Source organism: Poecile atricapillus, chromosome 9, assembly GCF_030490865.1.
Source record: "Poecile atricapillus isolate bPoeAtr1 chromosome 9, bPoeAtr1.hap1, whole genome shotgun sequence".
NCBI classification, from domain to species: domain Eukaryota; kingdom Metazoa; phylum Chordata; class Aves; order Passeriformes; family Paridae; genus Poecile; species Poecile atricapillus.
This window is the reverse complement of record NC_081257.1, coordinates 4,838,793-4,852,504: the sequence shown is the minus strand read 5'-3', so window position 1 is coordinate 4,852,504 and position 13,712 is coordinate 4,838,793. Positions and strand designations below refer to the sequence as shown.

General features: G+C 49.1%; 1 protein-coding gene across 1 annotated transcript in view; it reads left to right on the top strand.

The window, feature by feature from the left end:
• LOC131582243 (uncharacterized) overlaps positions 1-7,111 on the top strand; it is a 211,431-nt gene extending 204,320 nt beyond the window's left edge. The window contains exons 6-9 of the mRNA XM_058845199.1: positions 3,262-3,360; positions 5,405-5,579; positions 6,107-6,133; positions 7,108-7,111. Coding sequence (XP_058701182.1) covers positions 3,262-3,360; positions 5,405-5,579; positions 6,107-6,133; positions 7,108-7,111 — 305 coding nt within the window. The remainder of the gene's footprint in view (positions 1-3,261; positions 3,361-5,404; positions 5,580-6,106; positions 6,134-7,107) is intronic.
• Positions 7,112-13,712: the final 6,601 nt, after the last annotated feature.

Genomic DNA, 13,712 nt, shown 5'->3' with positions numbered 1-13,712 from the left:
GCCATAAAAAAAAAAATTAAAAAAAATTTCAATTTATATTTCATTTTTAGAGTGATTGGGCCACTCCAATTTGGAGCAACTCATTTTCCATTTCCCTTTTCCTTCCTATCTACAAAAAGTTCATCTGGACATGCAAATCAACAGAATTACTGAGATTCACCTCAAAGCCCAGAGGAGAATCTGGCACAAAATATTCTCCCTGTGTACTGCCCAGCAAGAAACATTCAGAGGAAAATACAGTGGCAGCTGAGGATGGTGGAGCTCCCAGAATCCTGAGCCTGCAGAGGAGGCAAACACAGCCTGGCAGTGGCTGAGGGGACTTCTCCTCACGGACTCCTCTGCATGTGTGTCCCTTCCGGAGGGGAAAGCTTTTAAAGCTTTGCCTTACCTTCCTCCTGTGCTAAAATGTAAGGCTTCTCCTTACATTTACAGAGAAAATACTGAGCTACAAACAATTCTCCATTCCTCACCAAAGCTACTCAGGTGCTCGACTTCAACAGCAAAACCAAATGTGGTCAGAAATTTCCCATCAAAGTCCATTTGTAGAGAAACCTCACCATATGTCAGCAAATAATTATTAGCACCGTTCACTCAAGAGATTGCTCCTTTTTTATCCCAGAGAGAATATTAGAACCATTTGTTCTTGACAGGACTCCTTGGACAGCCCCCAGAGCTGCCTCCTCACCACGCCTTGCCTGGGCTGTTCATGCAGCCTGGTAGCACCACCTGACTTTGCCACCCTGTTCAGACCTTGGGCATGGCTGGTGCCACGGTCCCCTCTGGTGCCACGGTCCTCTCCTGGATCGTGGCGTGTCCCTGCTGCTGGAGGAGCCCTGCTTGTGCTGCTGCCTGTGTTCAACCAGGCCGGGGTGCTACTTCCCAGCCAAAGAGAGACTAAAGTCACTGCTTTGGGCAGCTCATTGGAATGAGTTTAACGCTTCCTCATCTCTATCAAAGACCACTTAAAAGCCACAAAGCAACAGCATAAAGTCACCTCATCTACAGAGGTGAGGAGGCCTGAGTGAACAGAAGGTCAGCTTTCAAGCACACTGGGTTTTTAATTTAGTGGAATCATTCAGTCTTTCACAAGCCTTACTTGTCAAACTGGACTGTGTCATGCTCTTGTCTAGCTTGTGCTAGAGAGGAGGCAGGGAGAAATTAGTTAAGGAACCAGAAACACTGGGGGTGCTTAGGCTTGGCTAACAAAGGGAGCATGGTGGCACCGGCCTACTTTGCCTGACAACTTTTGCCTGATATAATGCATCCCTTTTCCTGCTGGATAGAAGTGGACAAGGCTCCACTGAGGGCACCATGGAAATGGTTCTGATCTGTGATCCCTTCTAGATTGGGATCATGACATGGATTATCTAGAAGTGCTGGTAAATGGTGGTTTGAAGACCTTGCCAGATGCTGGAGGTAAGTTCTCAATGTCCCTTTCATTGCAGAATAATCAGAGTCAATGTGGCAAGAGCTCACTCATGTGCCATTTCCCTTAAGAGTCTGAAGATTGATGGATTGTGGAAACCTTTCAATGCTCCCTTTTGGAGCCCTGAGTGATCCCACAGCATGGCTGTGCTTGGGAGGAAGGAGCTTTTAGCTGTCAATCTTCTTCCCATGTGCAATGCCATGCAATGTCTCCTTCAGTGTGCTCTGTGCAGCCATGGAGAAGAGCAGAGGGAAGGGGCCAGGCCTGGAGCTGTGCCCTAGGGCCGTGCCTTGCATGGCTCCTTTGCCAGCCCCAGGGAACCTGAGCTGCTTCTGCTGCTGCTGTCAAGCCCTGGCCCTGCCTGGTGTTCAGGTCAGAGCTGCTGGCAGCTCCAGGGTTTCCTTTCTGCCCTGACTGTCCATGCATGTGGCTCCTTCCATCCCAGTGTGGGGCCACTCCAGGCACGTGGTCCTCCTGCCCCTGCTCCTGAGGGGAAGGCAGAGATGACGGAATGCCTTGGACGGTAGCAGTCACCCTGATGCACTTCATGCTCCTCCAGACTGAAGGAGAAATGGAACTGCTTTCCATTCAGGTCCTCCTACATGGACGAACCAAAACATAGAAGACGAGAAATCCCTGGAGGCATCCCGACTTCTGGACAAGATGTTGAGTGATCTGGAGACACGCCGTGGTGGGTGTAATTCCCTCAGCAGCTGGGGCCTTTCTCTGCACATCTGGACACGCTGTCTCCGGCACAGCAGGAAGGGATCCATGGCAGCCTGGCTGCCCCACTGCTGCTTTCACGGCCTGCAGGGCTGTTTCCCCAGCCTGGCCTGGCTGCAGCTTCTTCCCAGCCTCTGCAGGAAGGCATCTGGCATCAGCTGAAAGGGAGCCCAAACAGCAGCACGGTTCATGCACACCCTGAGATCCCCTGCAATTTCCCAGTCTCAGGGTAGTTTAGGTGTAGGTGCTGTTTGGAGGAGGAAAGGTCCTAGCTAATCCCAAACGTTGATATGATTTCCTAATCTTTATCCATGGTTTTGACCATTATTGTCGCATGATGATGCCACCTCCCTGGAAGGGGAACGGTTCTGTCTTATCCATCTGTGCCTCTTCCTTTCTCCAGAGATGAAGAAAATGGCTTTGCTGAAGGCAGTGTTTCCCGAAGGAAACAGTGGCACGTGGGCAGCCTCTGCAGAAGGAAGGGAGGCCATGCCAGGCACAGTCCCAGGAGGTAATTGCTGTGTCCCTGGGCCTGAGCCCTGCTGAGGCTTGAGCTGCCATCTCTGCTGCTTGGCAGTGCCTGCCCTTCAAGGATGTTGCACAGAGCATGGAAAGGGTGTTGAGAGTGACCAGGAGCCAGCCCAGAGCTCCCCAGGTCCCTCTGCAGCTTTGGTCATGTCCACTGACATCTGGCTCCCACAGCATTACCCAAACCCCTTGCAGTGCCCAGATCCCAAAGGCAGAAGTCGATCTCAGCACACATTGGAATGGTTCTGATCTGTGCTCCCTTCTAGATGAGGGTGCTGAGACAGCTTCTCCAGCAGCTGGGATGGAAGATGGTTTGGAACCATTAGGAGGTTCTGCAGGTAAGTTTTCAACTTCTGCTCAGAGCATAATCATTGACAACCTGCCAAGAAACAAGTGACAGCTGCTTCTGTGGCTGTTGAGTTACAGGTGTGTCTGCAGAGAGGACTTTTCCAGCTACTTTCCTGACTCCTGAACGCAAGCTCGGCTCCCATCGCACGGGTGAGTAGTGTGTCCCTGCTGACCCCACAGGCTGAGCCCTGGTTTGTGGGACACGTTCATCTGAAATGGAAATACTTTCTGTTAAGGTCCTCCTAGAGGGAGGAACAAACCTACAGAAGATATCAAGTCCCTGGAGACATCGAAACACATGGATGTGATGCTGAGTGATCTGGACAGACGCCGTGGTGGGTGCATTTCTCTCAGCAGCTGGGGCCTTTCTCTGCACATCTGGACACGCTGTGCCTGGCACAGAGAGAAGGGATCCATGGCAGCCTGGCTGCCCCACTGCTGCTTTCACGGCCTGCAGGGCTGTTTCCCCAGCCTGGCCTGGCTGCAGCTTCTCCCCAGCCTCTGCAGGAAGGCATTTGGCATCAGTGGACAGGGAGCCCAAACTGCACCTTGGCCATGCACACTCTGAGATCCCCTGCAATTTCTCAGTCTCAGGGTAAATCAAGATGGGCAGCTTCAGGAGGAGGGAGAGTCTTGTGTCAGCACAAAGAGCCTTGGACTTTCCCTGATCAAGCAATCATGACCAAGACATGGATATGTCTTGGACAAGTATTACTTCCTGAAGAAGCCACCTCCATGATGGCCAGTAGTTCCATCTGATTCAGCTGTGCCTCTTCCTTTCTCCAGAGATGGACCAAAAGTCTTTGCAGAAGGCAGAAATTCCTGGAGAATGCCAGGGCTTCATGCCAGTTGCCTCTACACAAAGGGAGGAGATACCAGACAGTGCTACAGAAGGTATACTGCTGTGCCAGGCTCAGCCAGGCTGAGTAGTCCTGCTGGGGCCCCTCCATACGAGACACGTCCCAAAACACCCTGGGAGCGGCTGCATCGGGTGTCCATGGCGGGGAAAGGGCAGAGGAGGAGGCCAGGGCTCCAGTGTGTCCTGACAGGGCCTGGCTCTGTCCCCTTGGGCTGGGGGAGCTGTCACGAGGAAGGGACGGTCAGTGGTGGCTGTGGCTGCTCAGGGATGGCTTTTGCCTGTGGCCTCAGCCACCTCTTCTCTCCACAGGAACTCTTCTGTAGCTCCAGCATCCTGGCCAAGAATGTGCCACTCTCCATCATCCACAGGAAGCTTAGAGACTGTCTGGTTTTACTGTGCTCCTTCAGGGTCTCAGAAGCAGGAGTCACCCTGGAAAGCAGCGAACCAGCACTCCCTGCCTCCCCCACGGTCCCCCAGCCCACCTGTGATCCCTATTTCCCCTGAGATCCCCCACCTCCTCCCCTCCCGAGCCGGCCACCCTGCTCCAGCTAGGACTGAAAGTGGGCCAGCCACAGCAGGCCTTGGACCACCAACAGCGTGCTCTTGGCTACAAATAACACTTGTTGCCTATGGGTAACAACCAGAGGTAGTTTTCTTACTGTTTTCCCTTCAATAGGAAGGGCTGAACATTCTTCCCATGCCCTGTCCCTTCCTTTGCTCTTTTGATTTTCACACTGCTGAGTGCTGGCTGAATATCTTCAAAACCTTCGTAACTCTGTAGGTTTTACCCCACTTACCCCTACTAGGCAAAAAAAATTAAAATTAAAAAAACAAAAAAAATTTCTTCTGTTTAGGTTACTTTTTCACTGCAGTTGGGCCACTCAAATGTGTGTACCACAGAAGGGACGAGAAAGGAGGATGTACCTGACAGTGCCACTGAAGGTATATTGCTGTGCAAGGCTCAGCCAGGCTGAGTCCCCTCCATACGAGACACGTCCCGAAACACCCTGGGAGCGGCTGCATCGGGTGTCCATGGCGGGGAAAGGGCAGAGGAGGAGGCCAGGGCTCCAGTGTGTCCTGACAGGGCCTGGCTCTGTCCCCTTGGGCTGGGGGAGCTGTCACGAGGAAGGGACGGTCAGGGGTGGCTGTGGCTGCTCAGGGATGGCTTTGGCCTGTGTCCCAGGAAGAAGCCACTGCCCAAGCAGCTGCGCTGTCCCCGGGCTCTGCTCCCGACCTTCTGGGCTCTGTTGGAAGGCACAGCCTGTGCCAAGGGATGGCAAGGTGCCTGCAGGCCCCAGCTCAGGGGCAAACAGAGAACGTCCTGGCCGTATGCAGCGTGCTGCCAGCTCAGCCCATGACGCCTGATCTTGCAGAGCCCGGCAGGAGTCGGTGCTCTGAAGGTTCTGCAGTGGGATTGCCTTTCCCCTGCAGTTCCCCACTCCTGGCGACTGCCCGTGCCGGAGTTGCACCATAGAGCTAGCCCGGAGCTCCTGTGCGGCCAAGAGCAGCGTCACTCACAGATGTTATGACAGAAACAGGAGTCAATGTTAAGGATCCAGTGCGCCTCTCAAGAATTGTCGGCCCGCGGGACGTGCGCAAATCCTGCGTCATAGACACAGTGTTGACTGTCCTCACTGTGCAACTTGTGCTGATATGCGGCTTTTTTGGGATCCGGAAAGTGTACAAGATCAGACGGTAATTTGTTGATTTTTCTCCAGAGTTGTCTTCAAACTCTGCCCACAGCACTGGTAGCCTGACGCATAGTCATGCTGCTGTGCACTTGTTTGTAGTCAATGGTAGTCCACAGAATTCCGCTGAGAGTTCTGCTGCTGCCCAGGCCTTTCATTGCCCTCCTAACTGCTGGGCCTTGTCCTGGGGAGCCCGCTTGTGCTGCAGCCAATGCTGGCTCCCACGGAGGCTGCCTGGCCAAGAGCAGCCCCAGGAGCAGCAGGCAGAGGCAAAGCAAGGTGGGCAGGAGGAAGAGCGGGAACGAGATTGCCCTTGAAAGGAAGAAGCGCTCTGAGACTGCTCCAGGCCAGGGACCCTGCCCAGAGCCATGCCCTGCTCGCCGGGCTCTTGAGGGGCAGCTCTCCAGCTGGGCCAAGCTGTGCCAGCAGCTGCAGCCGTGCTGGGGAGCCTTGGCTGCTCTGGGCCCTGCTGTGCAGGAGGGGCCCTGTGTGCCAGCGGCAGCTGGGGGCCTCAGCCACCTCTTCTCTCCACAGGAATTCTTCTGTAGCTCCAGCATCCTGGCGAAGACTGCCACTCTCCATCATCCACAGGAAGCTTAGAGACTGTCTGGTTTTACTGTGCTCCTTCAGGGTCTCAGAAGCAGGAGTCACCCTGGAAAGCAGCGAACCAGCACTCCCTGCCTCCCCCACGGTCCCCCAGCCCGGCTGTGATCCCTATTTCCCCTGAGATCCCCCACCTCCTCCCCTCCCGAGCCGGCCGCCCTGCTCCAGAGCTAGGACTGAAAGTGGGCCAGCCACAGCAGGCCTTGGGCCACCAACAGCGTGCTCTTGGCTACAAATAACACTTCTTACTGTTTTCCCTTCAATAGGAAGGGCTGAATATTCTTCCCATGCCCACCTCATCCTTTGCTCTTTTGATTTTTATGCTGCTGGGTGCTGGCTAAATCTCTTCAAAGAGCTTTATAACTTTGCATGTTTTCCCCACCTACTAGGCCATAATAAAAATAAAAAAATAAAAAATTCTTCCGTTTAGATTTCATTTTCACTGCAGTTGGGCCACTCAAATGTGTGTGCCATGGAAGGGACGAGAAAAAAGGACATACCACTCAGTGCCACAGAAGGTATACTGCTGTGCAAGGCTCAGACAGGCTGAGTAGTCCTGCTGGGGCCCCTCCATACGAGACAGGTTTAAGCCAAGCTCTGAGTACAGAATTTTCACTCTCCTGGAGCTGGCAGGTGTGAAGGGCACTGCTTGGCACAAAACTACACGAGGCAGAAATAGGAGCAACCAGAGCAAAGCCAATGCTTATGAGAATCGCAGAAGAGGAGGTTTCGCTCCCCATTTCTGTGCCAGCAAACAGGCAAGGGTGGCACTTCCAACCAGTGTACATCTGTCATGTGGAGCATCACTCTGCTGTCACCCACGAGCCACCGTCACTATCTGAATGACATTGATAAATTAAATTTCAAAGTACACTTTAACATACAAGTAAGAAATAAAATTAAACCATTAACTTTGGCTTCTTGTTGAACAGGTAGTTCTCTTTGTTGCAAAGTATTTTTTCCTCAGATTTCTAAATCAACCAAACCAAAAAAAAAAAAAACAAAACAACAACAAACAAACCAAAAACGGAAAATATTCCAAATGTTATAAGCAATAGTTGGGAGACAAGCTGGTCCTTAGAGTCTGAAATGTCTGTGTGTCCATTAATGAATGTACATTGTCCTGTTTAACTCCTAATGCTGCCCACATTCCCCAGGAACAATTCCTTCAGCAGGGAAAAAAAAGAGTAAGAAAACCAAAATAAGAATGTTCTCCGTTTATTTTGTCAGTAAAACTGTGTCTGCACTTCTGGAGCCCTGGCAGGGATATTGCTGGGTAAATGCACGGACTTTGAACAAAAGACCTTTCAGCAGAGCCAGGGGTTGGGGTCTCTCACAAAAGCTGTGATTAATCTCTCCACAGCAGAATTATGCACCAGGTTTATTCCTGTGCTGTCAACCTTGCACTTTGCTGCCTTCTTCCCTCTCCCCCTGTTCCCTGCCTGCTTTTCTCTCTTTCCTTTGCGGCTTTGTGTTCAACATCATTTACAGTTTCTAAAGAATGTTTCAAATGCTCTTAAAAAATAGGAAATTTGAAAATTAGATAAGTATAAAGCTTTTGAGCTAAACACTATGCAGGATACCAATGATCCAAGCTTTGATTTCGTATCAATACCCCATCATTAAAGACGTGAGACCCTTAGAGGTCAGACCTGTACTGTTTGTAAAATTGAGGAACTGTCAATCCATAAACCTTGGCACTTGCTTTCAAGTACTAAAAACCATTTTAGACTGCAGTTCTCCAGCCTTACCAAGAAAGGCCCTGCTTCTGGCAAGCAGCAATATTTTGCATTCAAGAACTATTTGCTCCTAGTTAGGGTGCACCTTGCTTACAATCCAAATTACCTATCAAGTGGTGTCAATTTTAGAACAGAAAATTATTCATTCTGGAAAGGCAGCCTTCATTCCTTCCCATTCCAAGCAGAGGGAGCTTGCCTATGGCAGGTTCCCAGGGACCAGCTAAATAAATGGAGCTGCTCCCTGAGCGAGCAGAAATCACCAGCAAGTAATTGATGCTTTACTACCTCATGTTCTCAAGCCAAACCTTTAATTCTATTAATCCACATTTATCTCTCATTACATCCGGGAAATAAACAGCAAATAACCCTGAAACAGAGTCATTACCCCACGGGCAGAGCCTACACAACACCCTGAGCCTTCCAGTTTGTCTGGGCAGCGCCTGGAAAGCAAAGCTGAATTCCGCCCATCTCTAAAGGCTGTGGAGAGCAAAGCGGGGAGAAGGAGCAGCTCTGCTCTTCTACCGTCAGAAAGGAGCTGTCAAAGCATCGCTTCCTTTCCTCCCTCCTCCCTCGCCAGCCTCTTTCTGCCCGGGGACGGCAGCTCAGATCAAAGCGGGTGGGTGAGGGCTGCAGCTGCACACACCAAAGGCGGCGAGCGCGGATGGGCAGCGGCAGGCAGGCAGGCTAGCTCAGCACCACGGCACCACGCCGGGACAGGGACACACCTCGGGACAGGGACACACCTCGGGACAGGGACACACCTCGGGACAGGGACACACCTCGGGACAGGGACACACCTCGGGAGCAGCCTGAGCCCAGATCCGCCTCTCAGCCGATGCTCTGCCACACGCTAGAGCTGTCAGCACCAAGGCTGGAGGCCAGGAATGAGAAGGGGGCTCTTTGGGTGGGCTCCAGAGAGCAGCACCGCCACCAAATGTCACAACGACAGAAAACAGGGAACGAGGCACTGTGAGGGTTCTTATCCTGGGAAGAATTAGGGGGAGGTTACAACTTCTCAGCAAATCAGGGAGAGCCAGGGGAGGTGCAGAAGGTGGGGTTTACAATGCTCTAACAAATGGCGAAACACAGGGAGGGGACACAGACTGACAAGCAGACAAACAATCCACTGGGGCGTCGTGGTTTAGGGGAATTCCAAAGGGGAGGGCCAAGCCGGGGGTCGGCACAAGGGGGGATTGACAGGGAACCCGCTGGAACAAGGGACAGGAATCGGGGTGGATTGGCACTCAAGGGGAAAGGCATAACGCAGGATTGACAGCCCGGGGGGGAGGCACAGGGAACATTTCAGGGTGAAGAGGCAGGGCTGGGACAGGGATTGGCAGGCGACCGAGGAGCTACAACTTGGGCCGAAGCAGCTGAGCTGGGGGGTGGCGGAACATACCAAGGGAAGGGAACACAGTATTCACAGCAGGAAGAGCACAGATGGCCACAACACTCATCTCTGGGTTCCTCCAGTTCGTGGGGCACAGAAATCCCTACCTCTTCCAGCCCTAATCCTGCCAGGGAGGCTCCTGCATGGAGAACAGCACCAGCCAGGTGTGCGTGTCACCTGTGCTCCAGGGGTGTCCTTGTCCTTGAGTCTCCTCAGGCAGCCTGCAGAAAGGCTCCAAATAACATTGAAATGGCTAGTTTTAATGGAGTTCTGTGTTGAAACAGCTCACAATGAGCAAGATGAATGTGAGCTGGGAGAGCTGCTGAAGTACATAAAGAAAACCAGGCACTGCGTTGTTTTTAAAGGCAGGTTTATGAACCATCCATCAACTCAACATGCAGAGACCTGAGTTCACTTGCAGGGGTTTATTATTTTTGGTGAAGGAAAGCAAACCAATGCTTTTGGATTTTGGTTTTCATTTTAACCAAGCTTAGAATGAAGCAACTTTTTCAGTGACAGAAGTCTTCCCAGCACCCTGGGGACATATGCTGCCATGCCAAGCTTTACAAAAATGCTTTCTTTTTTCCATTGCTTTGGAAGTGAAACTGTAAACCTGTGATCTGGCCCAGAATATAATATATCAAGTGTGAGGTCTGGGGTGAGGGCTATAAAACAGGTGTAAAAAAGCTTATGTGGCTTAGATTGTGTATCCGTAAATTTAAAGGGCTTCCCATCCCTCCTTGATTAAACAAATTCATCTGCACACATTGGTAATGTAGTTAGTGGATGAGGTGCATTGTAAAATCACTCTAGATTTTATATTCTAGAAGATTAATTTGTCTTTTAAAAGCTGCACCCTGTCTGATGTTAAACCCCAGGATACATCAGCTTGTTTGTCTCTTGTTAAAGCCTGCAGAAGAGACCATTGGTCAGAGATGAGTCTGAACCCATCTCTGCAAGTAAAAACAGTGAAGTTCCAACTCAGTCATTTGATTCGTGTCTCCACTAAAAGTGCATTTGAACCACAAAGCTTGGATTCAGATCAGAATATCCACTGAGGGGGAGATGGAAACCTAACTTTGGCTTTATCCTAATTTCAACCACAATTGGTAGTCTGGAAACATGTTTTGTTTGGAGAAATCTGCTTTATATCACATGCTACGAAGAGCTACAATCCTGTGATTATGATTTGACTTTTAGGTGAAGTACTACTGGAAATAAAGATTTTAAAATTGCTCAGTTAGTCCAGATACAAAAAACCAGGATCAGCTGTGAAGAATCACAGAATGATCTTAGGACACTGAATGATGGGATGGTGGCAGGAACCACATATATGAAATCAGATTCATTTTGGGGGCTAAAAACCAAAATTAACCCCAAGCAATGCTTTCAGCTCCAGTGAAGCAAATACAGTAATGAACTTAGAGATTATTACAGCTGCTGAAGAGTTATATCCTTGAGCTTTATAACTCCAAGACTGCATCTGCAGTTATTAAGCTGCAGGGAGGAAAGCAAATAAAATATTAAAATGTGTTACAAAGGGAACAGAGAACAATACAAAGAAAATAATTATGCACCTTCACAGAACATGTGTATCAGAGCAAGGAAATTCATGATGGTTTCACTGAAACGAATTAAAGTGAAAGTGAAAAGAATAGGCAAGGAGACTAGCTCCATTTCTAATGCCTTTATTGAGGTCAGCTGTAGGTGGGGGAGCTTGACCACTGCTATTCACAATGAATGACCCAGAGGAGGCATTCAGCTTTGCCACATGGCAGAGCTAGGGCTTCCATCCTCATGAGAGTCCCTAGGAAGACACTGGCTCGTTGTAAATCTTGGGTAGTCATGGATAGCAAGTGTTGTTTTAGCTATGGCAATGAGGTGCAGAACATCAGTCAGCTGCGCAACGTTCTGCCTTGCTCCTCAATGTAGTTTGGAGTCCGGTTTGTGCTTTGGCTCGCTGATTCTAGGGGTCTTCAGCTGTTAATCCCACTTCTCCTGGGTGCTACCCCCCATGGGAGTTCGGCTCATCTACACACTGGGTGCTGTCATCAGTTGCCATTGGGGGTACTGGCTGCAGCAGAGGCAATAGACAAGGCCAGGTGGCATTAAAAAAGCTGTTACAACAACATTGATATTTACCAAACATGACACAGCATGAGGTATTTTAACAAAGAAGGCACCTTATGGTGACAACATTCTACTGTTTAAACTGTAAACATCTTTGTATACTGGTCAGGAGGTCACATTTTATTCCTCACAATATCCCTCCTCTATCTTTTTGATCGGGCCTTGGGCCCGCATCCGTTCGGCTCCTCTGGCTCCTGGAAATACAATTTTCTCAACTTCCAGTATTGATCATATACCATTTGGGCAGTTTGATGTTTTTGATTTCGATTTTCTACTCTCTTCATTTTGATTTGCTCTTGATCCGTTACCCCTGGGATTTGGAGGCTTGCTTGGACTGTAGATGTTACTGTTCATATTAGGCATGGGAGTAGATATGGTAGGAACAGAGAACTTACGAATGTGCTAGCTATGATAAACACTGCTTTCTTCCACCATCCTCCTTCAAATGACCGAAAGTCATCCCACCAATTGGAATTTATCAGGGGAGTCCAATCTTGGGTACCCACGTATGCAATTTTACGTATTTCTTTAGAGGTATTTTTGATTACTTCAGCTTTGTCGTTGATCTCCAAGCAGCACTCCAATCAATTAAACTTCCCACAAACTCCCCCTTCATCAGCTAATAAATAATCTACTGCGAGCCAGATTTGGTAAACTACAGCTCGAGTCTGGGCTAACTGATTGCTAATGTGGTCTAGAGCAAGGGCTGTTTTGTTAGAGACAACCTCAAGTACTGCTTTGAGTCGAATTATTCTGTTCAACATGTAAATTGGAGTACAATAACTCCAAGATCCATCTTGGGCCCAAGTGGCTGGCCCATATGATCTGATTATTTCTTCTGGGGTCCAGATTTTTCCTTTCCATTCCTGAGCACTCCCCATGTCAATTATATGTCATTTCTTTTGGTTAGCTCTTTTTAGGTCATCATAGAATGGGACTCCTAGACTTGATCCCGACTCCTTTGGGAGGAGGAAGAAAGCAGGTTTGATAATTCATACAGTGCAACTCCCTCCCCAGTCCCCAGGGAGATGAGTGTTTGCTGTATTCCCACAGATCAAAAATAGGTGTTCAGGAGCTTTCTGGAAATCATCTTGTACCTCGATAGGGCATTCCCAATATTTGGATATCTCTCTAACTCCCCAAAAGGGGTTTATCCCTTTCTCAGCACATTCGTATAGCCTATATTCTTCATGGTAAATACACTTTTTCCCCTTTTCCCATGGACCAATATTGATTGGGTCCTCGAGGAACCCAATGACTATTTACCTCCTTTACTATCAAGTACCTTTTGCAAGCCATTTTTCCTACTTGGGTTTTATACCTCTTCCCTGCTCTTTTTATACATCCTTCACCAATCACTTACGATTTCAAACCCCACTGCTCTCTTCTCCTCTCTCCTATAGCTTGGGGTTTTTGTTCCATTAATTTCCATCTCAAAATTTCAAATGGTCCCAAACTGATTCCTTCCCATGGCCAAATTTCAGACATTTGGGTATTCTCACAAACTCAGCAGTTTGTAAGATTCAGTTCTTTACTGATCTTTCCTATTAAGTTTATGAACAGATTCTTTCCTAGAGGTTCATCTAAGCTTCCCTTTTTCCCGATTAGTGACTTTTCCTTTACCATGTCAACCAATCCCTCACATTCGAAACAGAACCAAGCTTCTTCTACAGGGCATTCCCCAAGCAGGCGCTGCCTAAATGAGGCAGCATTTCTCGTAACCCAATCTGTTTTCCCATTCTCTTGGAAGGTGCCCAATTGGGAATGATCAAAACAAGTGGGGTTAATGTTTGTATGGACCCTCATTAGGGACCCGAGGTTCTCTCCATCATAAAGAGGGTGATAGCACTTTGTACATGCAGCTCCTGTGCCCTCTACAATGTTATTCATGAGTAGGACTAGTATCAGTCCTCCCAAGAGTCTGGTATGAGCCATTCGTGGTGTGGCAGGCTTCATGGCTCACCTGCTCTTTGGCCTCACCTGGTCTTGCCTCTTGGGTCTGGGAGTTTTCCTGGAAAAGATGGTAGAGCCCTCTCTTTGTTCCCACTTTCTATTACTTTAATAGCCCTTAGGGAATATTCTGCAGGAGATGTCGGTCTTCAATACCTTTCCTTTAACTTCCAATCTTATAATTTGGTTCCATAACAGTTAACAATAACCATCAATATAACCGTCCCTACAGTAACAGTTGACAATAAGCATTGGTATAACCGTTCCTACAATGACAGTTAAAAATAACCGTTGATATAACAGTTCTTATAATGACTGTTGGCAATAA